We start from the raw sequence: 25,357 nt of genomic DNA on the forward strand, positions 1-25,357 counted from the left end.
GATGGAAAGAAAGGCTGTTTGCTGACAGGAGCTTTCTGACTCCATAGGTGCCTCTGAGCCAAAAAATATGATTTACATGAGCCGCCTGGGGATCTGGGGAAAAGGAACCCCCTTCAGATCTTTTGAAGAGTTCCTTCATGCCATTGAAAAGCGGTAAGATGCATTTTCCCTACCACCTGGGGCGTTGGATTCATGTTAAGAAGAGACAGTGGAAAGAATTAACCCTCTTAGGGACAGGAATTCTCTATTGCACTGTTAATGGGGATCTGGAAAACCTGCTGGCCTTGATTTGTTTCACTACTTAAAAATCATCTCAGCTTGATTAACATTCTCACCTCAAGGTGGGAAGTCTGGGCTGAAAGGGTCTGCACCATGAGAAGCTGGGCTCTTGGGTCTTGGAACACTGGAACTGCGTGCATGCAATCCTAGCTGGAGGTTCCCCGAGGTGAGAGGCTAGCGCCCTCTGGTGCCCAGCAGCAGCAGGGATGCCCAGCCCTTGGCCTGCGGTGGCCGACTCCTAGGGCTCTTCTCTAGAGATGGGTCCCTGGCTTTTGAAGCAATTACAACTCTCTTCCCCTTCTGTGTTTCCCACAGGGGTGTTGGTGCCATGGAGATCGTGGCGATGGACATGAAAGTCAGTGGCATGTACATTGCCCGGCAGCTCAGCTTCTCTGGAGTCACCTTCCGGATAGAAGAGATCCCTCTCGACCCGTCTTATGAATGCATCTACAACAGAGCAGCCCAGCTGGTGAGCACTGGCGAGAGCCTCGGCCCTTCCTCCCGAACAAGATGGACCCGTCCCTTACAGTCTGTCTCTCAGCAGAATCGCCTCTGCTAGTAGAGAAGCTGTGACAACCCTGGCCATTCTCCTTGCCGAAGGGGTAGATAGTGGGCTGGGATAACCCTGGGACTCCCCTTTCTGTGTCACTGGGGTCTTGCTCAGGGGGTGCTTAGCTGAACAAACTCCCGTTAGAGAGAATCGTTTTAAAAGATTCGTTCCGTAGTTAAATAGGAACAACTCAGGTTTTTTGGACTGAGGCTACTCCATCATGATGAGTGCATGGGGCCCTGAAGAGCATGAAAGTGATCAACTAATGAGTCAGGCTTCACAGTGGGGTCAGGGATATTCTCTCCCTCTGCCAGTGTAGACAGTTGCCTCTCCAGCCTTGCTGAGCGAAGCAGGCTGCAAGAACCCTGGAAGCTAAACTCTTTGCGGGCAGGTCCTCAGGAGGCAGCCCCTGCCTCTGTCAGCATCCCTTGGGTGCTGGAAGCCTTCCCAGCTGCTGCCTGAGGTGGCAGAGGCAGAGATTGACATCCCTCCCCTTCCCTTGGGCCTTCCCAGATTTGTGAGGTGCTGACAGCCTCGGGGTGCCTTTGTACAGATTCAGCACCTGCAGAGAGGCAGAGGCTGCCCTCCGTGTAACTGAGGGGTAGAGCTGGGAGGACCGGCCAGACCAACCCGCTGTGCTTCTCCATGAGCATCTCAAGGCCTGCTCAGAGACCTCTTTGTAGGAGGCAGAAGCAGGCTTTCAGCCCAAACCCCCTCTGCTTTCTGCCGGCATTCATTGCGTCCGCAGGTGGTTTCTGCTGGGCAGTGGGGAACCAGTGCTTCTTTTCCCAATTTTACTGATTCAGGAATTGCCCCAGTCTCCTTAGGTAAGGAGAACAGGAGGCAGAGCCGGCTTCTGTCTGCACTCAGCGAGGAGCGCAGGATGAGGAAGGAAGTCAGTCAGGATAGGCTTGTTGTGTGCACGCACGTGTGTGCTGTGTGAACTCTCTATGCACAGCTGGTCTGCTCTCACATCTAAACATTTTGGCCCTGAAATAAGAACGGCTTGTTATCTCCCTGGGCCCCTTAGTGTAAGGAGAGAATGGAATTGAAGATGATTAGTTTAGAAAAAAATCAGATGGCAAATCAGTAATCATGGTAATAAGTAAGTTAACACTTAGAATGAAGAAAGAGGCAGTTGGATTTGAACTCCACCTGGTTCAATGAGTCTGGATGGCTCATTTTGCTTCTCACAGTCTCCGTTTCCTCCTCTATAAAATGGGGATAATAATGACACCTGCCTTGCAAGTGTTATTAAGTATTGCCTATTGTTATTCATCAAATGAAATACAGCTTGATCCTGATTAGTATAAATAAAGAGTTTGCTGGTGTATTTGCATGTATTCACATTTACACTATTTAAAGTTTTAATCGTGTAAAATATGGTTTTTGATTCCAGCCCAATGGAAACATGCAGTACAGACACAAACAATGAGACACCACTTTAAGGATTCTTTATTTGTCCTAATCTAGGTCTGACTATAATATAAGTAAATCATTCTGTAAAACTTCAGGTAGGATAGATATGAAGTAAGTTCTTCATAAGAATAAAAATTTAAAAGAGAAAAAAAAGAACACATTTTAGCCCTTCAAAAATTAGAAATTCACTAAATAGTGTGGGAGAGTGGAAATTCTTTGTGGCATCTGAGTTGTTGCAATTTTTTTTCTTTAACAAAGAAGAACATATATTTTTCTGACTAAAATTAATTCAGTTACAATGAAATGAATTTCAGGAAAATAGAAAGCCTTTGAGTGCATCTCTTAATGTCTCCAAACTCCCTCTCCAGGAAGCTTTTCTTATTCCCAATTAAGACTGAGACTGATTTCCTCTGAAACAGTAGCCTTGCAAGACTTCCTTTTATCTATCTCTCCCAGGTACATCCCTCTGTTCTCACCTTGGAAAAAAAAGGAAATCCTTCTTCCCTGGTCTTCTCTGGTTGCTTTATATGAAATTGAACTCCCTAATGAAACCTGATTGCCCCTACTTAGTTGGATGGCCCAAAGCCCTTCCCCCCCTTACCCACTGGATTGCCTTCACTTTATGGGATACAGTTTTCTACAGCAGTTAAAAACAGTAAGATTCTGTTTATTTAGGACCCGTTTCCTAGGGATGGAAAGGGTCAGACCTGATCCCTGCACTTAAGAGAGCTCAAAGACTTTCACAGAAAAGCCTCTATTGCATGTGTAAAGGAAATCCAAACAAGATACTTGGACAGAAAGAAGGATCAGGTGATGAGGGAAGAACCTGGAAGGATTCCTAAAACTAGAGTAGGATTTCAGTTCTTCCTAGCCTGCAACTTCCCCTGTGATTTTTTTTTTTTTTTTTTTTTTTTTTTTTTTTTTGCACATCTAGTGCTTAATAAATGTCTATTGAATTGTGTTTATCAAATGGCTGGGGGGGGGGGGGGGAAGAGGGTTGGAACTGGAAAATCAATTCCAGATATGGTATAGGGAAAGGAAGAGAGGTAGCATGTCCAAAAGCATAAAGGAAGTTAGCAAACAATTAGTGGTCTAATTGTGCTAGGAGCAAATGAAGTGCCATGATATAAGACAGGCGGAAAAAACAAGTCAGTGCCAAACCATGGTGTGCCCTGAATGCAAGACTAAGCTTTATTTGGTAGCTCTCAGGAGCCATTCAAAGGAATCCCTGTTTAAATAGCCTTTGGGACCTGGGGAAAAGCCAGCCTGAGGTGGTTAAGAACAAGGAGCCATGTCCTGTTATCACCTTTCCTCTCTGTATCATTTCAGTGGGCAGAGGCATTAGTGGTGTTCCAGCGGGCAGCAGAGTGGATTGGCCTGGAGTCCCGCAAGTCCCTCTGGGGTCAGTTCTGGTCCGCCCATCAGCGCTTCTTCAAATATCTCTGCATCGCCGCTAAAGTCCGTCGCTTGGTTGAACTTGCAACAGAGGAGCTGGCAAAGGGCAAGGTATAGTCAGATTTTTAGGATTGAAAGGGACTTTAGACATCTCCCAGGCTGACCTGTTTTGCCTTTTTTATTGATAGGAAAACAAGCCCAAACAGATAGAGAATAACTTCTCTATAAGTAACAAATGAAAATTCAGAAGTTCAAACCTCGGTTTCCCATCAATAAATATTGTGCTATTTCTATCCCTTCAGATTTTGGAATGGACCAGCCTTTTTTTTTTTTTTTTTTTTTTTTTTTTTTTTTTTTTTTTTTAACATAATAGGATTTTTCCCCAATTATATGTGAAGATAGTTTTTGACATTCACCCTTGCAAAACCTTGTATTCCAAATTTTTCTCTCTCCCTTCCCTCTATCCTCTCCCCTAGACAACAAACAATCCAGTATATGTTAAACGTGTGCAATTCTTCTATACATATTTCCACATTTATTATTCAGCATTCATTTTTATAAGATTTTGAGTTCCAGCTTTTTTTCTCCCTGCCTTCCTTTCCTCCTACTCCCAAGCTGATATAGGTTATACAGAGACATTTTCATAGTAGTCATGTTATGAAAGAAAATTCAAAACAAAAGGGAAAAACTATAAGAAGGGAGGGAGGGTAAAAATAGTATGCTTTGATCTGCATTTAGTTTCCATAGTTCTTTCTCCAGCTGTAGATAGCATTTTCCACCCCCAAGTCTAAGGAATTGTTTTGAATCACCTCATTGTTGAAAAGATGATCCATGGTACAATCTTCTTGTTGCCATGTACAATGATCTCCTGATTTTGCTCACTTTGCTCAGTGTCAGTTCATGTAAACCTTTCCAGGCCTTTCTGATATCAGCCTGCTCATTTTTTCTCAATAATATTCCATTTCATTCACACACTGTAACTTATTCAGTCACTCCAACTGATGGGCATCCACTCAGTTTCCAGTACCCTGCCACTACAAAAAGAGCTGCCACAAACATTTCTGCTCATGTGGATCCTTTTCCCTTTTTTATGATCTCTTTGAAATACAGGCCTAGTAGTGGCACTGCTGGGTCATAAGGTATGCATAGTTTAATAACTTATTGAGCATAGTTCCAAATCACTCTCCAGGATGGTTGAATCAGTTCACAATTCCACCTACAATTAATTATTATTATTTTTTTTCCCCCTGAGGCTGGGGTTAAGTGACTTGCCCAGGGTCACACAGCTAGGAAGTGTTAAGTGTCTGAGAACAGATTTGAACTCGGGTCCTCCTGACTTCAAGGCTGGTGCTCTATCCACTGCGCCACCTAGCTACCCCCCAACAATGAATTATTGAAGGACAGACCTTTTTAAAGAAACAGCCCTGAATATGTAGATTAAAGGTACTTTTTATTTTTCTTGAGGAGGGGTTTTCTTGGGGTTGTCTGTATTTTCTTTCATAGAATGAAATGTGACTTAAATGGAAATGTGTTTTTGCATGATTGTGCATATATAACCTATGTCAAATTGCTTGAATTCTCAATGAAAGAAGGAGAGGATGGAGGGAGAGAATTTGGAACTCAAAATTTGGAGAAAAAAAAGTTAAAATTGTTTTTATCTGTAATTGGGGAAAAAAATATTAAATAAGAATGAAAAAGAAAGAAAGAACCCAGAAGAGATGGAGATGTCATCCACTCACACCAAGCTTCCTCTAGAATAGACATGAACTCCAAATCCATCAGTCCAGCCAGTTTGCTCTCTCTTGCCACCAGTTTGTCTGTGGGATATATATAGGATCCCCAGCCTGAACAAGGAAGAAAAATCCTCCTTCCTCTTAGTCTGAAAGATTCCAACTTGCATTAAAAGCAGTTTTGCTAAGTAAAAAGAAGCCATTAGATCTTTAGTATGTTTCCTCATGAACCTTTTGGTGGTGACTTCTTAGCTCTCTTAGTGAGAGTTGTCTGGATTGCTGCAGGAGACCTGGGGGACAGTGTTGCCCTCTGTGCAGGTAGTAGAATGGGCAGACTCGGAGTCATGAAGAGACCTGGGTGCTCACCTGAGTTCCACCACCCTGCTGCCTGTGAGTGCTGGGGCAGTCACTTAACCTGCTTGGACCTCAGCTTCTTCATCTTTAAAATGAGCATAATAGTTCTCCCATTACTCCAGAGCTCTTTGTGAAGAAGGTGTCTTGTAAACCTAAGGACCATATGATGTTAACTGTTATCATCATAATTAATGTTATTATTGAGGGACAAGCTGGCCCCTATGGCAGCTCTTGGTAAGCTCTTGGTTCAGGTCAGCTGTGTGCAAGTAGAGCTTGGCTGACCACTAGTTAGGGCCCAGGGTGCCCCTGAAGTTCCCTACCTTCTAGCTCACACCCTCTCGTTCCTTTCTTGCACAGTGCATAGTCATTGGGCTGCAATCTACAGGAGAAGCTCGAACCCGAGAGGTCCTGGATGAGAATGATGGGCACTTGAACTGCTTTGTCTCTGCTGCAGAGTGAGTAGGAGTTGTTGGGCATTGAAGGGGGAGGAGGAGGAGGAGGAGGAGACAGGACCAGGGAGCTGCCAAAGGGCAGGAGCTGGAGCCTTTGCTCTCAGGCCCAGGCTGGGGGAGCAGCTGTTCTCTGAGGCTTGTTCCTCTTATGGACACAGAAGGTGCATAATGGACAAAATGAGAGCTAATTGCTGCACTGAATCCATCCCACCAAGGAACCATGTTCTGAGCTAACAAGGAGCTATTTTATTTTAAGTTAAAGAACATTTAACCACCCATATGAATGTTGTTAATTAACAACATTGATGTCTGGCCTTGATGTCCGGGGAGTATGGTGGACTTTCCCATATACTCCAGGTTACACTCCACAGTCTTAAAGCAGACGTGGATTCTGGCTCTTTGGCTCAACAGCAGGTTGTCATCCCAGAGCATTCTGTGGCCACCAGAAGCAATCTGTAGAAGCCCCTCTCCCAGCCTCGGTCCTGGAACTCCATGTGTACCCATTGCAACCTGAAACCTCTTCCCCAAAGCCTGGAGGCTCCTCTGCCTCCTCCTTTTACCTCCAGCCTGGCTTGGGACACTTAGGGTTGGAGGAGTGTGACCCACAGGACTGGATAATTTTTATTCGCTGCTACTAGAGGTAGTTGTCAAGTCATTGTCAAGACCCTCCTATGTGCCAGACGCCGGGCCAAGAGCTGGAGAGAGGAGCTTACGGTTTATAACTGAGTGTAGATCTCGGGTTACAACTAGAAGGCCTCTTAGTACTAGAACCTAACCCCCCTTTTACAGATGAGGAAACTGAGGCCCAGAGAGAAAAAAGGGAGTCATCTGGGACCCCTGAGGCCCTGAGCCAGGATCCTCCTCCAGGTATCTGAATCCAAAGGGGGCTCTGGCCTCCGCGCTGCCTCCCAGGCCACCAACAAAGGCATGGAGTTGAGAAGGCCAGTACCCCTGTGAATGGTGGCTCAGCTGTCCCGGCTCGCCGGGCATTTTAGCAAGTCACCCCTTCTCTAGATCTTGTTTTCTACCCACAAAACGAAGGGGTTGAACTGAATGAATCAGAGTCTATAGTCAGAGCTGGAAGAGGCCTTAGAGATCCTTCCATATTACAGCCCTCCATTTTTAATGGAGAGGGAGAGGAAGGCCCGTGCCCTCATCCTGCTCCCCTCCATGCTGTTGCCCTCCTGCCTTGGAACTGCATTTACCTGGCTCCTTGTGAAGGCCCAGGCCCTTGCTTACCTAAGACCACACCGCAGGGAAGGGTGGAGAAGAGGATGGGCTCGGGTCTCCATGTTTCTCCCTCTCTGCCTCTTCCTCCCCACTCTTAGCTCCACCGTGCAGTGGTCCCTAATTCTAGATGGTCCTCCCAGTCACTGTCGCTCAGTTTGGCCACAGGATTGCATTTCCCTTGGGCCTTTCTCCCTGCCCTCCCAGGCATTGAGCGGGTGCTCCCAGAAAGCTGAGCCCGCTGCTGAGGCTGTCTGAGTCCAGTGGGCTTGTCTTAGCATGCGCCAGTGCGGCCCGTTCACCTGCCTCATTGGAGAAGGTAGATTTTTCACTGAAGGCTGGCTAGTTGTGGGACTCCATTTTTGCTTTGAGTGTCCATGGCAGATTATCTGAGCTCAGAGGAGGGGTGAATGCATGTGGTTCAGGGAGGGAGCTGAGAAATGCGTTCCAGGGGGCCCGGGCCACATGTCATAGGAACACGGGAGCCTTTCTGGTGGGAGCAGCAACTCAGTTAGTGAATTCCCCAGCATTCAATCCTGGTTCCAACTTCTCCGGCCCCCACAGAAGGCGTGGGGCAGCCCACACCAAGGCCAGGAAGGGACAGGCATGGAGAAAGCTTTCTTCCTTGCCCAGGGACAAGCAAAGGCTTTTTAAGCCCCAAAAGCTTCAGTTCCTTCTAGGGAATATTTAACTTCATCCTGTGCTGATTCCTCAAAGCACCAATGATCTCAAAGGCTATAGAGCCATCTCTCTTCCAGCCCTCCCACCCAGTCTGTCCCAGGAGAGCCCAAACCTGAATCTCAGCTGCCGCTTCTCCCCACGTCCTTCCCTGCCTTCTCATCTCCCCATCAGGGCTCCATTGCAGACATCCCGCATTAAAGTGTTTGCTCTTTTGTTTGCCGTAATGCCCTGTCTCCCGTTCACCTTCCTGAGTTACCATCTGTGACCGATTCTGTGACACTGCCCATGTTTTGTCATCCTTCCTTTGTTACGTTGAAAGCAAGCAGTCCTCTGCCTGAGATCAGAGCGATGTGTTTCCTGTTTTATGGACACAGACCATCACTTCCATGTAACCAGGGGGGAACTAAGCCGCCTCTGGCCTGATAGTCCATGGAGAAGTCACCAAAGACAGATTTAGCACCCAGACCCAACGGGAACCCCTCATCCAAAAGGAGCCCCCAGGACTCCTCCTGCTTGTGAAAGGAGCAGGGGAATTCTAGACTTAGCGTCAAAAGCCTTGAGTTCAAGTCCTACTGTGGAGCCGCAGACAAGTCAGTTATTTCTCTCGGTCTCAGTTTCCACATCTATAAAACTCCCCAAGTTGTTGTGAGGAAAGCACCTTATGAACCAGCATTTGATCATTGAGAAATGTGAGCCGTGATCATTAATTTTTCTTATTATTCATTAGATGCCCCCCTGTCCATTCTGTGTGTCTGTGTCTTGGTGTAAGTGTGTGTCCTTAAAAGTCTTTCTGCCAAGCACAGAGCCCCTTAGAAGTATTTGTCTTAAACGTCATTTGCTCTGCCATCCATTCCCCAAAGGCCTTGCCTCTGCGTGGGAACCGAAATCCCAGTGTGCTCGGGAGTTCTCCACATGCTAGCATGGCATTAGCACAATCTCTGCCCAGAAGATCCTAATGTCTTCTTCCTCCTTCCCAGCAGGACTCTGTCTCACTGGAACTCTCAGGTTCCTGAGTAGCCTTTGCTTAGGGAGTTCCTTTTTCTGTGTCACTCGGTGACCCGCTCCAGTTGTTGGAGAGAGAGCCCCTTGCCCTTTAGCTGGCCTGCAGCTGGGCAGGTCCCCGGCCCGCTTTTGGAGAATGGGATGGATGTAGCGACGGCTCGTTGCCTATGTCATTTTGGTCCTCCACAGACAAATGGTAGTATGGATGGGACTTTTGCTTTAACAGATGCACCCCTCATATGCCCCACACCCCCAGTCAGAGATCCACTCGGGATCCGTTGAACTAATTAGATCCCTGTCCTACAGTACATACTAATACCCAGTTGTTTGGACTCACTAATGGTCAACACGCAAGCTACAGGAGGCAGAATCCCCCCCTTTTCATTTTAAGAAATGATTCAGTGAGTTTATCTCTACCTTCTATGAGAAGATGTTCCTGCTGCTACCAGGGAGAATAAATTGTGCATCTTACTTTCAGAGGCGTCTTTCTATCACTAATTCAGAAGCACTTTCCTTCAACCAAAAGAAAGAGAGACAAAGGAACTGGCATTAAAAGAAAACGTAAGACCCTGTTCCCCAGCAAACTCTGAACTCCTGCCCAGCGACTGTGGCTTGCTTGCTGTCTCCCAACCACCTCTGCCTTTCTTGACTGGTCCCCTCCCCCAGCCCACCCCCACCGCATCCCCATGTCATGCTTCTGCTGCTTCCTCCTCTTGATTTTGGCCAGCTTTTCTTTGTGAAACCATCCTCCAGCGTTCACCCGAGATGTGGAGCCTCCTGCCTTCCGATTCCTCCTTCCCCCGCTTCCCTGTCCTCCCCTCGCCTGCCGGAGAAGTCTGTTTTTGTTCCACGCCCAAGCCCCTGTCTCTCCGCCCTTGCCCTGACGTTCCCTCCTCTCCCCTTCCCTCCAACTCTGAGGGGCTGGACCTGCCTGAGCCAGGTGCTAGGGTGGGCTAGCCTGGGAGAGCCCCCATCAGAGGGGGGAAGGGCTCCCCCTTCCTCGCCTGGGCAGGCAACCAGTGGCTTGGCCTGGCCAACCCTTCTCCAGGACTCATAGATAGATATCAAGGACCCCGAGCTGATGTAAGGGCTTTATTGGGAGAGGACAGACACTCTTGGACAGGCAAATCCTCCAGAACCTACACACATCCAAGGACATGTCCTCCATTTCCTCTATTTCCCCAGGATGCCCTACACATGCCAAGCCCAGTTCTTTTGGGAAATAGCTAGAGATCCCTGGGAACCACCTTTGGGGGGGGTCAGACCGGAGCCCGCCACTCAGGACTTGGGGCCAAGTCATAAACAGATTTTCCTCCATGGCTCCTAACACGGCTTTGCTCTGAATTCCCAAACCAGAGCCCAGAAATGAGGGTCTGGGTGCCTGCTAGAGTTCCTGGGGAAGCTGGCCCCAGTGCCAGGAGCAGGAGGAGGATAGGCTCAGGCCCAGGGGTTTGATCACTATCCTCCAGCCCCTTTGCCTGGCTTCCTGCAAGGTAAGATTCTGGTTTCTCGTCCTCCCCCCCCCCTGCCCCCCCGCCCGTGCTACTTTAGCTCATTTTCTGCCAGCTGGGCCCTAACTCTGGAGGCCCCATGGGAGGGGCCCAGGAACCAAGCCCCCAGAGATGCCCTAGCTGTGCACTCCCCAGAAACTACTCCACGTAAGCAGTACCTGGCACTAGGCCCCCATCAGCGGGGCTGTGCTTTCCAGGCAGCAGAGGGGGACCACAGGCCTGCAGTCACTCCTCCTGTCCCTGGGCCAAGGGGAGCTGAGCACAGGCACAGGGAGGGCCGCGACCCCCTGGGAGCAGAATCAGTGGGCAGCTCTTCCTCTCTCTGTTTCCTGCTTCAGTCTCTCTGGCCATTTTTTATTTGGGGAACCCTTGGCTTTCTGGTGACTTCTCTGTCTGCTTCTGCGCCTGCCCTGCCCGCTGCCAGAGGGCCCGCCCTCCCTCTGGTGACACCCTCACTCCACGTTCCCCCCACAGGGAAGCCCAAAGGCCGGCCCAGCAAGATCTCCAAGATGGTGTGCGAGTTCCCAGGAGTCATCAAGATCAGTGACGACAGCAGCACAGACTCCGACCTCGGCCTCGATAGCGACTTCAACTCCTCCCCGGAGTCCCTCATCGATGATGACGTTGTCATCATCGATAACCCCTCTGCCGACGACAGAGGTAGGCTCAAGGGAGATGGGACCCCTTAGTCGGTCTTCCCAAGGGCCTCCACAGAGGGGCTTTGTGCCCGTCACTGAGCTCCAGGCTCCTCCGCAGTCCTTTCAGCTCCTGCACCGAAGGGCAGAGTGTAGCTAGGGGCCCTTGCCTACTGAGCAGGCCCGGAATGCCGGAGGGAAGCTAGCTGGCTCTCCTGTCAGTCTTCTCATGTCTCTCAGCCTGCCTAGATCTTTTAAGACCCAATTCAGTCCTTTCCTCTCCTGGGTATCCTTGTCTCAGCAGTTTGCTTCTGGGAAAAGACCTCTCCCCGCTGGGGTCCGTGTGGGTCTCTTTGTCTTAAAGGGCTTGTGCAGAAATGTGCCTTGCCCCAGGAGATGGCCCCATCCCATTAGAATGGTTCTCCTGTATGTGTGACCTGGAGGGCAGAGAACCCTTCCCCGAAGCTCCAGGTCCTAGACCTGAGGGCCTCCCCATCCTGGAGTCCCAGAGGTTGCAGAGAGCATCTTGCCTTGACTCTGCCCCAAGTGTGAGTCCCTGCTGCTCCTCCAGTGACCATCTAGCTTTTATGGGCCCCCTGCAGCCTTCTGAGGGTGGACCCAAGCCTGCCCTCCTGTAGCTTCCTCTTCTTGGTTCTGGTTCTGAACCCTGGGAAGAGAGCCCTGGCTCTGGAGTCAGGGAGGAGGTTGTACATCCCAGCATTGATGTTGTAACTGGCATTGTGACTCTGGGCAAGTCATTTGGCATCTCTTAGCTTCAGTTGCCTCCTCTGTAAAATGAGGGAATTTGAGGAGATGGTTTTTTTTAATATTTTGAATTTTTTATTTATTATTTTCATTTTTTCCTAATTATATTTTTTCATTATTTTGTTGAGAATAACTGATTATCCCCAAACATTACTGTTACTTTGTACATAGTACATTTCACTTTGCTTGAGTTCTTGGAGGACTTTTCAGATTTTTCTGAGAGCATCCTGCTCATCATTTCCATGGAACAATACTATTCCATCATAATCACATACCAGATTTTATTTAGCCATTCCTCAGTTGATGGTCATCCCTTCAGTTTCCAGGTTTTTGCCCTGAGAAGAGAGCTGCTATGAATATTTTTGTATACATAGAGCCTTTTCCTTTTTAAAAACAAGTATTTTGGAATTCATGCCTAATAGTGTTACTGTTAGTTCAGAGGTCCTTTGGGCATAGATCATATCTTCTAATCATTTATCAATTGGGACAAGGCTTTTTTTATAAATTTGACTTGGTTCCCTATATTTTTGAGAAATGAGACCCTTTATAAGAGAAACTTGCTCCAGAATTCTTTTTACAATTATTCTTGCTAACTGTATTTCTTCCCACTTACTTTATTTTCCCTCTCTTTTCACTCTGTCCCTCCTTCAAAGTGTTTAGCTGCTGACCACTCCCTCCCCCAAGATGCCCTCACTTCCATCACCCTTCCTCCTTCCCATATTACCTTCCTCTCCTACTTTTCTGCAGGACAAGATAGGTTTCTATTCCAAAAGTGAGTGTGTACTTTATTTTCTCTTTGAGCCAATTCTGATGAGAGAAAAGTTCACTCATATCCCTCCCTACCTTCCCTTCCATTGCAAAAGCTTTTTCTTGCCTCTTTTATGGCAGATAATTTACACTATTGCACTTTGATGAGATGATCTTTTAAGGCTTTCCTAAAGCTAAATCTTGTGAATGATAACTTTTCAAATATTTGAAAACAGTGGTCATATCTCTCCTAAGTCTTCCATCCTCTGGGCTCCCTACCTCTCACCGCCAGCCTCAGTCACTCTGGCTTTTTACATGTCCCTCTTCCAGGTCCTTTGCACTATTATGGTTCCCAGAGGGATATCCATGGCCCTGGCGTGCTGGAAAAAGTCGAGAAACTGAAACAGGACCTTTTGGCCAAAGTCAGAGCACTGGGCAGAGATCTACCTCTCAATACCCTGGATGAACTCATCCACAAGTTTGGAGGCCCCGAGCATGTAGCAGAGGTAAGGATCCCATCCGCCAGGCCTGGTACCCTCTGCCTCTGGGGACTATCTTTTCCAGCATAGTTAGTGGCAGGGTTTCTGCATGGGGGACCCCTCTCTTGGCTCCAGCCCAGGCCAGAGACCCTGGTTCTAAGTAGCCCCTTAATGATTTCTTTCCATGATATGCATTACATGAGCCAGTGCTTAAAGCTGGAGGGCTTGGGCTGTGGTGCTGGTTCTGGCCACGCCTTCCTGTCTAGCCAGGAGGGAAGAGCCTGATAAGGCCCAGAGTGGATTCCTGATGGCACCTCGGCCTGATTGGCCAGAGTCTGTACAGGGCTGGCTTAGGAAATGAGAAGGCAGACTGGGGTTGTGGGCCTAGTCATCGGGCAGGAAGGCTTCCATAGATGGAGCCCATATCTGTCTCCCTGTCCTTCCCCCCCAGTGCTCCCAGTCCTGCTCTCTAGAGTCACTCAGAGCAAGTCTGTTCCCTCTTGGCTACGCCAGCCTTTCAGATGCTTGGAAGGTCCCGTCATGGCCTCCTAAGTCTTTACTTCTGCAGGCAAAAAGGCATGTATTCCCCCAAGCCTGCTTCCTGGTCGGATTCCTGAATGCCCTCCATACTGTCTGTACTAAAGCAGGATACTTGGGTCAAGCAATAAGTAGAGTGACCCCTTCAAAGCGGAGTGGGCTCCTCAGCCCTGCCACCAGGTCCTGATGGGGCCTTTAAGCTGGCTGATGCCATCTCCTGGTCAGTCATGGCCTTTGGGGAGCCAGGCCAGGAGCAGGGAGCCAAGGAGCTTGAAGGGCCAGGGGCTGTCACGTTGGGGAGCAGAGAGAAAGCTTGGCATAAGACCCACATGGCCCTGCCTCCTGAGCCTCCTGGCTGCCTCTAAAAGGCAGTCAAAGGTTCAGGCAGACATGGGTTTTCCCTTGTAGTGCTGCTTCCTCCACCCAGCAGAGAAAGCAGAAATAGTAACCAGCTGGGCTCACACAAGGGTAGAATTTCGGGACAAGGCCCTTTTGGTCCCTCAGGTTTTATTTGGTGATTCCATTACTGGCCAGACCTTTGGCTTCACCAGCTATGGGAGCTCCTGCTGAGGAACTTCCTCTACCAGAGAAAGCCAGACAGCAGCTCCCCTCCCCCTCCCCATCCCCCATCCTAGAGAGTGGTCCTGAAAGCCGAGGGCCTGAGCCCACACGCGCCACCGTGTCTGACGCTGAATGCTCTCCATGTTGGCTGCGCTAAGATCCAGAACAACACTGCAGGACCTCCTGAAGGAGGCAGGAGCTCCCTGGGAAGAGCTCAGCCCCACTCTCCACCATGGGGGTGCACCAAAAATGTGCCTGTGCAGTCAGAAGGAGACCCCACAAAATGGATCCATCCTCACACACATAGCCCAGCCCTGCCAGGGGTCAGGGAGCCCACCAGCTTCAGAAACGGCTTAGAAGTGTCTGGGCACTGCCAGCGTTTGGGACATGGGGTGGGGTGTTGGGTGCTCCTGGGCTCTCCCTCCCACCGAGCCCAGCCTTTCACTGCTGAGGCTCGCACTCAGGACCTTGCCCAGGTCCCACCACCTGTAAATTTCAGAGATGGGATTAAAATCCAGGCATTCCCGGCACCCTGTCCGGGGCTCTCTCCACCACACCTCTTACCTCTGTCTCAAGTCATGCTAAATGGATGTGGAGCCTGGGGCCACCTGTCTCTCCCCAAGCCTCATGTTTCTCCTCTGTAGTAATACTTGTAGAACGTGTTCTAGAAAGCTTATAATGGGGAAATAAAGTCCCAAACGACTTTAGAGGCGGCTCTACGTTGTAGGACCTCCTCTTCCTCCCCTAGCACACCACGTGGATGTCCATCTTGCTAACAGTCTCTTCCCTCCCCTGGGATACAGATGACTGGAAGGAAAGGCCGGGTTGTGTCCAGACCAGATGGGACGGTCACTTTTGAGTCCCGTGCAGAGCAGGGCCTTTCCATCGACCACGTGAACCTGAAGGAGAAGGAGCGTTTCATGAGTGGGGAGAAGGTGAGTTGGTCCTCAGTCCTGGAGATAATAAAAAAGCAAATGTAGGCTTGAGATAAAAGGAAACTTTCCTAATAATTATTGCTGATGGGGCTGTCTCAGGAAATGCTGAGTTCTCTCTTCCTGGAGGCCTTTGTGCCAGAAGAAAGGACCACCTCTCAGCCATGTCAGCACAGGTATAGGGCTGGCCTAGACTAGATGGCCATGGATGCCCCTTCCAGCTCTGAAATGGAATCTATAAGACTCTCTAAGCTAGAAGGGCCTAGAGAAGACTTTTGGGCAACCTTGGGCAGTGCCCAAATGACAGTTCCCCCTCTGTTTATTTTATTTTATTGGCCAGGCAATTGAGGTTAAGTGACCTGCCCAGGGTCAACATAGCTATGAGACGTTAAGTGTCTGAGGCTGGATTTGAACCCATGTCCTCCTGACTCCAGAGTTGGTATCCACCATGTCATCTAGCTGTCCCCCACATCCATCCCCTTCAAATTGGCCCACATCATCATTGGGTGGCTCCAATTGTCAGTCTGAAGTCCAAGAGCAAACCTCATCTTGCTGGGCCACTGATGCCCTGGAGCCTTTATCTTTTCACCTACTCACTCCCCTCCATACTTTCTTTTTTTCTTGTTATGATTTTTGTTGGTGCTTTGAGGGCTCTATGCCTCGGTTACTTCTCAGAGAAACCCTTTATAACCAAGATAATTCTTCTTCTGCTTTTTTTTTTTTTTTTTTTTCCTGAGGCTGGGGTTAAGTGACTTGCCCAGGGTCACACAGTTAGGAAGTGTTAAGTGTCTGAGACCAAATTTGAACTCGGGTCCTCCTGACTTCAGGGTTGGTGTGATATACACTGTGCCACCTAGCTGACCCAGCCAAAATAATTCAGCCCTACAAACAGCACAGCAGCTGCAGCTGATCAAAGCCCTCTGCCCCCAGGCTTAAAGAGACATCCTATTTCATCATCTGTTCTCTCAAATCACATTGAGCCATTAAGGATGATCTGATTTCTGCTGCGAATTAGTGTTTTTCTTTACATTATTGTAGGTGCCATGTGTCTCATTCCTTCCTTCCCTTTGCTTGAGTTCACACAAGTTTTCCCAGGCTTTCTGAATTTTCATATGTGTCATTTCTCTCAAGGCAACAGTAACTCTTTATACTCATTTACTGTGATTTCTTCAGTCAGTCCCTAGTGGGGGAGGGGTGTCCAGTTTTTTGTGACAACATGACCATTTGGATGCTTGTAGGACCTTCTTTATACTTATAGTGCACTCACTTTATTTGACTCTCAAAGGAGAGTTAGCAGAGTGGTTGTATTGATTCCCATTTCTCAGATGAGCAAACTGTGACACCGAGGACTGGGCAGGGCCAGCACTTTACCAACAGCTCTTGCCACCAAACCATTCATCTCCTTAAGAGAAAGGTCATAAGTGTTTAACCAATGATTGGATTTGTCCATTCATTCATTCTTGATGGGTGGCAGGCCAGGGAAGCTGGACTTAACCGATAGCCACTCAGCCTCCTGATGGTAGTTCAGCTCTTTTCATGGTGTTTCTCATGAAGCTTTTGGGAAAATGTATCAGGATTGGTTAAAACAGCAGGATCCAAAGAGCAGTGACTCATGATTCGGGGTCTCTCTGGTCCCTTCCGGCTCCATATCTGTGAAAAGTGGTGACGTGCTCGTAAATTTAGAAATGACCTAAAGCAAAGGGGAATAAGCCACAGCCCTGGACGGCTCACTCAGACTCCAGAAGGAGCCCGGTGGGGCCAAACATTGAGTCAGACCTAGCAAGGCAAGGTTTAACAGAGAGAAGTCTGAGCATTCAGCTTCGCAAGGACAGAGAGGAGGAGCAGGCCTAGGGAGCAGTTCTGAAAAAGAACCGGGCTCAGTGAGAGCGTGAAGGCCCGAGGAGCAAATGTGGGCTTTGGCCGCAGGCACCTGCCCAGAGTCCAAGTGCGGACAGGGAGAGGATGACACAGAACCGCTGAGAGGGTCTGGGGCCCAGAGAAGGAAGGGCCTCGGGGCCATGCCCAAGGAGCGCCAGCTGCCCTGAGGAAGAAAGGATAGGCTTGTTTAGCTTGGCTCCCAAGGGCAGAATCGGGACAGTGATGGCTTTAGTCCCAGTGTTAAAAACCACTTCCCAAGAACCAGACATGGACAAGCACCTGGAGAGGAGGTGCATCCTCTTTGAGGGCTTTGAGTCGGGGCTGCAGGTCAAGGCCTGAGCCTCAATCTGACCCACCACCTGATCTGGGCCTCGGCCAGACATGAGGCTGCACAGACAGCCCTAGGCCCTAGTTGGTAACTGTGAGCCGGATGGTCATTTTCATGTGGTCTGGGCCGAACTTTGTGGGTCCTGAGCATGACGAGGTTTTGTGATTTAGGCAATTTAAGGAATCCCTTTAGCTCTCAGAGAGCCCTGTGTTTTCTGATGATTCACATTGGGAAGCTGACCCTGACTTGTGTTACTGTGGCCCCAGGGGGTAGACGATACAGGGGCCCGAAGATGGTGGGCTCGGCGGGGAGTACCCAGATAGCTACTATTGGGCCATTGGACAGAATGGTGGGCTGTGGTGGAGGCTGGCCCGGCCCGGGGAGCCTCCGCTGCCTCTGGCCTCCTCTCATGTGCCATCTCTGCCTCTCCCTCAGCTCGTCGCCATTATCTCAGAGGCCTCCAGTTCAGGGATCTCCCTGCAAGCAGACAGGCGGGTGAAGAATCAGAGGCGCCGTGTGCACATGACGCTGGAGTTACCCTGGAGCGCCGACAGGGCCATCCAGCAGTTTGGTGAGCACCGGGGAGGGGCTTATGCTTCTTAGAGACCCCACATCCTGGGGCCAAAGCAGTACCAGGAGGGGGTCTCCAACTTCATTCCTGGTTGTGAGAGAAGGAAATGCTGAGGGATCTTGGCTTGACACAAACTGAACATAATCTGCCCCCTAAACTTGCCCCACTCTCACCTCCCCATTTCTGTTGATGGTGAAACCTTCTTCCCAGTTACTCAAGCTGACACATCAGAATTTTCTTGTGACCCTTTGTGCTTCCCTCATCTCTTATGTTCATTTGTTCAGACATTTATTAAGCATCTGCTGTGTGCGGTGCTTGGCGCTTGGGAAAAGACCAAGGAAAAATAAAATGGCTCCATGATCCCTACAGAGGTGGAGGACTTCACTTTGGATGTATTAAGTGCCCAGAGCACAGGGCTCAGGGCTGAGACACAGGATAGCTTCCAGTCCATGAGAGGCTGCTTTTGGTCCTACTGGGGATATAAGCCTAAGTAGTTTAAAACAGAGAGACAGAGACTAATTGAGAGAAACAGGAGCTTGGAGAGAGAAAGAGACAAAGGAGAGAAGGATTCCCATTTGGTCTCCTCTGCATGACCTGGTTTTCAGTTTTTGCCTGAGAGCCTCATCTCTAGCTTCTCTCCTTGGTCCTTTCTCTCTAGAATCTGTGGTCTTGGGGATAAGCCAGAAAGATGGGCCCCTCTAATGGACAGAATCACAAGGAGGCAGAGGGATGGGCGAGAGGGGCCGGCTTGGGTCGTAGCAAGGATGGGGTGATGCTAGAGCTTGGGAAAGAAAAATGAGTGGGGATCTAGTTCTTCACTCACCAGCATTGATTATTTTGTTTTGTTTTGTTTTAAATAACAGCTTTTTATTTTCCAACTACATGCAGAGATAGTTTTCAACATTCACCCGTGCAAAACCTTTGCTCCAGATTTTACTCCCTCCCTTCTCCCCTGCTCCCCTCCCCTCCCCTAGACTGCAAGAATCCAAGACAGGTCAAACATGGGCCATTCTTCAATGCATAGTTCCACATTTACCATTAAGCAGAGCCAGAGTATATCCTTTGTGGGTGGATGGCACTGTGTCTCTGCTGACAGTTCAGTGTGGGAGGTCTTGGGCACTGATCACCAGAGGGGTCTGGAAAGGCTCTTTGGAGACACTGTCAGTCACTTCAGTTGGGTTTTAAGGGAGAATTAGAAAGAATTCAGGGAGTAACAAGAGTTGGGGGCAGTGTGCAGGCCTCAGGGACTACCTGGAGTGAGCAGGGGGCAGCGGTCTGAAAAAGGAAAAGAGGATCAGAGGTAGTGAGGACCCCCAAGAGATTGGGAGCAGAGGGCTAAGGCCTGGGCAGTCAGACCTCCCTCCCTAAGACTGTCCATCTCTCCCACCGGGGTCTAGACAGACCTGCACCCCCTCTCACTGGGTGACAGACAGGCGCAACTTTCTGCCTGACTCCCCTCCCTCCATTTTCCCCTTTCTCTACCCTTGGCAGAGCAGCCGAGTGATCCCCTCATTCTTGGGAAATAAAATCCGCCCATGTCTCCCTGCCTATTATTACCAGCTTCCCATCTAGATACTTGCCTCCACCATCTGTGCGGTTTCCCTTCCAGGTCGCACACACCGTTCGAACCAGATCTCAGCTCCTGAGTATGTCTTCCTGATCTCAGAACTTGCGGGAGAGAGGAGGTTTGCCTCCATTGTGGCCAAGCGTCTGGAGAGCCTGGTAAGGGTCCCACGTTGTTGGGGTGAGCTCAGCTACCTTCCCCAGGGAGGCCGATTCAGGCCGTAATGACTGCCCGGAGCAACCTGAGCCACGCCACTTGTCACAAGACCGCTCTCCTCCTGCGTCTCCTTGGCCACTGTGCCTTGGAAACCCCTTCTCTAAAACCCCAGGAACATCTAGCATTTACGAGGCCTTCCGTCCTCCCATAGTCCCCCGGAAGAAGGTTCCCTTGATAAACAGTCTTCCTGCTCTCTCACACAGGGGGCCTTGACCCACGGGGACAGAAGAGCTACTGAATCCAGAGACCTCAGCAAATACAACTTTGAGAACAAGGTAAGGCCAGGCAATCTCATGGCAGGAGGCTTGAAAGGGTGGGATAGCTGGTGGCCCAGGGCTCTGTGACCCAGGCCTCTGTGGCTCAAGTCACAGCAGTCGCCTCCAGATGATGGCTTGGAGGTTTACCTTAAACACGTCAGCCCCAAGCCTCAACTTCCACATCAATAAAATAGAGTTCCTAGTTCAGGCCCCTGCCACAAAGAGCAGGCTTGTAATGATTCACCAACACGAGCCTAGGCTGACCCTTCCTGCCTGCCTCAAGCTGGGCCTGCCCCACCTGAAGCCCCCTTCCCTCCTGCTGCCCATGGGGCCGAGGCCTGATCACTGCCGTCTCCCAACAGTACGGAGCCCGAGCTCTGGACAGAGTCCTGTCCGCCATCCTGAACCAGTCCGAGAACAAAGTCCCTCTGCCCAAGCACTATCCAGGAGGAGATGCCGCCTTCTTCCGAGGTGAGCCTGGGGGGAAGGGGAGGAAGGGGCTGGAGCAGGGGACACCAGGCCCCGTGCAAGGCCTCCCTCTCAAGAGGGGACCCCCAGAATGAAGGCAACCAGCCAAGACCCAGAAAAAAAAGGGGACCAGCCTGGGCCCCCCCGGGGCACCTGGGAGTTCTCAAAGATCAGTTTATTCCATCCATGTTCACGTAACATTCACGTTACTGGGCCAAGTGGAGCTCCCCACTGCGGGGTAACCTCTAGGGAGGGGGCGATGGCCAGCTTGGGAGCCGCTCCCATCCTTCAAAGGCTTTCCACTGTCAGGCACTAGGGGGCCACAGTGCCAGGCCTGCAGCTGGCAAGACCCAGGGAGCCCTGACTGCCAGCCTCAGTTTCCTCCTCTGTGAAACGGGGACAGTGCTACCCCCTCCCCCTCAGGGTTTGTTGTGAGGTTGGGATGAGACAGTGTCTGTGAAGTGCTTTATGTGTTGGTGGGGATTAATTTGCCAAGCCTCTGGAGGCCTATGGGCAATCCCGAGCCGGGCCACAGGCAGTATTGGTGAAAGAACCCCCTCCCCTCTGCCTAGTATAGGGAGAGGGCAGGGGGCAGGAACAGAGGGGAGCTGAGCAGTCTGGGCCAGAGAGAGAATCCCAGGACTGGGCCTCAGTCTGCCAGGGACTTAAGAGTTCCACCAGAGAGGCAAGAGAGACACAGAGACAGAGACAGAGGAATAGGGAGAGAGAAAGACAGAGAGACAGAGTTAGAGAGAAATATGAGGAGAGAGACAGAGAGAGGGAGAGGAATAGTGAGGGAGAGAGAGAGTGACACACACAGAGAGAGACAGAGACAAGAGGTGGAGTTTTTTTGTTTTTCTTTAAATCAAGAACCGTCCTCCTCTGATGTCACACGTGGTGTGGAGGGGGACTCTGGGAGGGGCTGTGATTGTTGAGCCCAGGCTTAGGTAAGAGTCTGGTGATGGGGGAGAGGTTGTACAAGGACCAGCCTAATTAACAGGTGGAAAGGCCGGCCGGCCCCCAGCTGGAGAATGGTGGCTCTGGAAGGCTGTCTCTTGTAGGGGCTCCTCCAGCCTCGGGAAATCGGGGACATTGAAGCACTGAGGCTAGGATTAGTTCTGGCCTAGGTAGAATGAGGTCATAGTCAAGGAAGACTTCTTAGAGGAGATAGCCCTGGAGGCTGGGCTTGGAGAGGAGAGGACAGGACCCTGAGTCTTTCCAGAGAGGCACCCGATTGGGCTGGGTCAGGGTCTTGCTAGCCATTGGGATGGGGGTGGGCTCCTGCTGATCCCCTCGGGCCTGTCATTGCAGAGATGAAACAGGGTCTGCTCTCCGTGGGGATCTGCTGCAGGGAGATGAAGTTTGGCTGCATCGCTATCGAGAAGGGTGAGTGCCAAGCAGGAGGTGAGCCTGGCAGTGCCCGCAAATGTGCCCCCATCTCAGAGCCTTCGGGGCAGCCATTGTTCTCCCAGCCACTCCCTGGCTCTATCCTACTCACACGGACATACGCTGCCCTGCTTTATTCTGTGACTTTCTCTGTGACTAGGGAGAACAAATACTGAACGTCTCCTAAAGGGCAGTACAGTGTGTAGGAAAAAGCCTTGAGCTACAGAGCACTGTGTACAAATGCTGGCTGCATGACCTCAGGTCACCTGAGTTCTTCTCATTTGTAAACCTGCTTCCCAGCTCTGCTGCACTTTGAGCCAGTGAGCCACTGCTTAGAGGATCATATGAGCTCTGGAGCCAGAAGGAGCCAAGTCCAGACCCTCAGACACTCAGTCACTCTGTGATCTCAGGCATCTTGTCTGCCTTAGTTTCTTCATCTGTAAAATAAGAATTAGAACACCTCCCTCCCAGGCTTGTTGTAAAGGACTAGTGAGACAATGCTTACAAAGCCCCTGGCAAACTTTAGAGCTAAAGGTCTGGATGTTGTCACCATCACTGTAGGGCAGCCTCAGAGCCAGAGTTCAGGCTGTTCTGGGGGTCACAGTGCCCCCTGCCTGGAAAGGGAGTGAAATCCCAGGCCCCTTTGCCCCTCTGCATCCCAGGACAGGGGGAGGGACTTGGTCAGAGCTCTAGAACTGAGTTACCAGCAGAACAGGGGAAGGTCCCCCTCCACCAAGTGATCCTGTCCATCCTTGCTGGCGCCCATGGGAGGCCCGGGCCATGTCTGCAAGGGTCTCTGAGGTTTCCAGGCTCTGCATGAGCCCTCCAGATAGAGCAGGGGCTGGAGGGTGGCTACCTCCCCATGCTCTGGGTCTGAGCTCCCTCCTCTTGCCCACCCCCTCTTAGACTGCTCCATCACCAAGTTTCTGAACCGCATCCTGGGCTTGGAGGTGCACAAGCAGAATACCCTCTTCCAGTACTTCTCCGACACCTTCGACTACCTGATCGAGAAGGACAAGAAAGAGGGCAAATATGACATGGGCATCTTGGGTAAGAGAAGAGATTGCATTGTTTGGGCCCCAGCAGGTGGAACTGGGGGAGCCACACACCTTCTCTCCCTTTATGGGGAAAGAGCATCCAGGCAGCGGGTCAGATGGAAGTTCCCACTCACACCTTTCTGGGACATGTCATGGACTTCACTGAATCCCAGGGCCAGGCCAAAATAAAAAGTCCCAAAGTAGACGACCTCATGAAGCATTGTTCTGCAAGGGATGGCTCCCCTCTGGAGGGTGATGTTCATGGTGTGAACTCATTAAATATAGAAATGTCGCCCATCCAGGAGGGATAGCTGTCCCATTCAGTGACAGAGTCCCAATCCAAAGACAGTCTGACAGGCCAGAACATCTCATAAGACAAAACTGAATGGCAATAAATGTAGAATCTTACATTTGGTAAAATTGAGTAGGTTTATTTTGTGATTGTTATTATTTTTGCAAATTTTTGATGTGGCCTGTGCTTCAGAGAAACGTAGTTATCTCAATTATCTCTCTCCATCCCATATCACAGATATTATGTTTAAAGAGGAAAACAATCAGCCCAGTGATTGAGAAAAATCTAAACACTGGGCAACGGATAATACCTGTCCAGGTTCCATCTCCCCAGAGGACGGTGGCTTGGGAATAAACATATATTTCCTGATTTCAGTTCTGTTTGATCCTTAGAATTCTCTTTAGGAGTCTGTGGTGGGGGAGTATTGGGGGGGGCAGAAATCCTTCCATTTACATTGTGGTAGTCACTGTATATGTTGCTTTCTTAGCTCAGCTTATTTTGTACATGAACTTCATATACTCTTTCCGTGGTTTTCTCTGTTATCACGTGCATCATTCTTATAGCAAAATGATGTTCCATTACATTCATGAATCACAGTTTGGATGGCCATTCCTCCCAGTTAATGGATGTCCATTTTGTTTCCTGTTCTTTTGATAAATATTCTGGATTATATCAGAGTAGTATATAAGAACTTTCTTCTTATCAGTGGCTTCTTTTGATAAGCTGGGCTTTGTAATGAAGTTTCTAGTTCAAAAATAAAGGACATTTTAGTCACTTAATTTGTATAGTTCCGAATTACTTTCCACAACAGCCATACCATTCCATAGCTCCTCCAACAATGTTTTTTCACAGCCACGCCAGCGTTGACTATTACCTTTTTGGGGATCATTTTTGCCGATTTGCAGGATGTGAGATAAAACCTCTGGGTTGTTCTGATTTGCATTTTTCATATTTTTAATGATTTGGAGCATTTTTTCCCCATGTGGTTGTGAATACTTTGCAGTTTTCCTTTTGAGAAGTCTATTTTAAAAATAAAAAGCTGGTCTTAAATTTTTTTTTAAAATAGAGCAACAAATAAGAAAAAACTTTTTTGTTACCTTAGATTTTCCTTTGTTCATGAATCCTGTTTTCTGATCTTGTTTATTTCCTCCATGACCTCCTCTATCTCATTCTTTAGATAAAGGATCTTTTTACTTTAAAAAAGAGAAGGGGGGGACTGAAGGAAGGAGGGAAAGAGAGAAGAAGAGAGAGAGAGAGAGAGAGAGAGAGAGAGAGAGAGAGAGAGAGAGAGAGAGAGAGAGAGAGAGAGACAGAGAGAGAGACAGAGAGAGACAGAGAAAGAGACAGAGAGAGAGAGAGAGAGAGAGACAGAGAGAGAGAGAGAGAGACAGAGAGAGAGAGAGAGAGAGGGAGAGAGAGACAGAGAGAGAGACAGAGAGAGACAGAGAGAGAGGAAGAGAAGAAGAGAAAGAGAGGAAGAGAGAGGAGAGAGAGAGAGAGAGAGAGAGAGAGAGAGAGAGAGAGAGAGAGAGAGAAGAGAAGAGGAGAGAGAGAGAGAAAGAGAGAGAGAGAGAGAGAGAGAGAGAGAGAGAACACTATTTGCTCCTCTCCTGTGACCACTCTTGTAGTCTTTATTTATTGTGTATATTTCCTGGGTACCAAACCCTTCTTAGAGAAATGTGATACAAGCATGCTTTTCCCCTTTGGCCCCTTCCCTTCTTGCCTTAACCACAGTCCAGGACAAGAAGAGTGGTCAGGTGAGGTGTCCAATAGCAGACGTTGCCATAAAACTGTCCCTGCGCGTTTGCACAGTAGCCTGACTGGACAAGGGAGTGAGCTGGTAATGCTCATTAAGGGTCATGCTCATTAAGGAGCTCAGTCTGGTGACTCCTTGCCTTTGAGAGGAGCTGGCCCCTCTGGGCTGTCCCTGCTATCTGTGCTGTGACCCCCAAAGCCCTCACTTGTATCTCACTCCTTCTCTTAGACCTGGCCCCGGGCATTGATGAAATCTATGAGGAAAGCCAGCAAGAGTTCCAAACTCCTGGCCACCCCCAGGATGGGCAGGTCGTGTTTTACAAGGTAATAGGGGGCAGCCGGGCGGGCA

The 25,357-nt window shown here is 49.5% G+C and overlaps 1 protein-coding gene across 1 annotated transcript in view; it reads left to right on the forward strand.

Annotated features, from left to right (window-relative positions):
- SBNO2 (strawberry notch homolog 2) overlaps window positions 1-25,357 on the forward strand; it is a 197,269-nt gene that overhangs the window by 166,309 nt on the left and 5,603 nt on the right. Inside the window, 15 exon segments of the mRNA XM_074305058.1 lie at window positions 48-153; window positions 595-748; window positions 3,578-3,754; window positions 6,085-6,182; window positions 9,568-9,650; window positions 11,075-11,260; window positions 13,078-13,253; window positions 15,128-15,259; window positions 17,898-18,033; window positions 19,643-19,755; window positions 20,017-20,088; window positions 20,433-20,541; window positions 21,850-21,924; window positions 22,831-22,974; window positions 25,238-25,332. Coding sequence (XP_074161159.1) covers window positions 48-153; window positions 595-748; window positions 3,578-3,754; window positions 6,085-6,182; window positions 9,568-9,650; window positions 11,075-11,260; window positions 13,078-13,253; window positions 15,128-15,259; window positions 17,898-18,033; window positions 19,643-19,755; window positions 20,017-20,088; window positions 20,433-20,541; window positions 21,850-21,924; window positions 22,831-22,974; window positions 25,238-25,332 — 1,856 coding nt within the window.

The sequence above is a fragment of the Sminthopsis crassicaudata genome, chromosome 1 (assembly GCF_048593235.1).
Source record: "Sminthopsis crassicaudata isolate SCR6 chromosome 1, ASM4859323v1, whole genome shotgun sequence".
NCBI classification, from domain to species: Eukaryota; Metazoa; Chordata; class Mammalia; order Dasyuromorphia; family Dasyuridae; genus Sminthopsis; species Sminthopsis crassicaudata.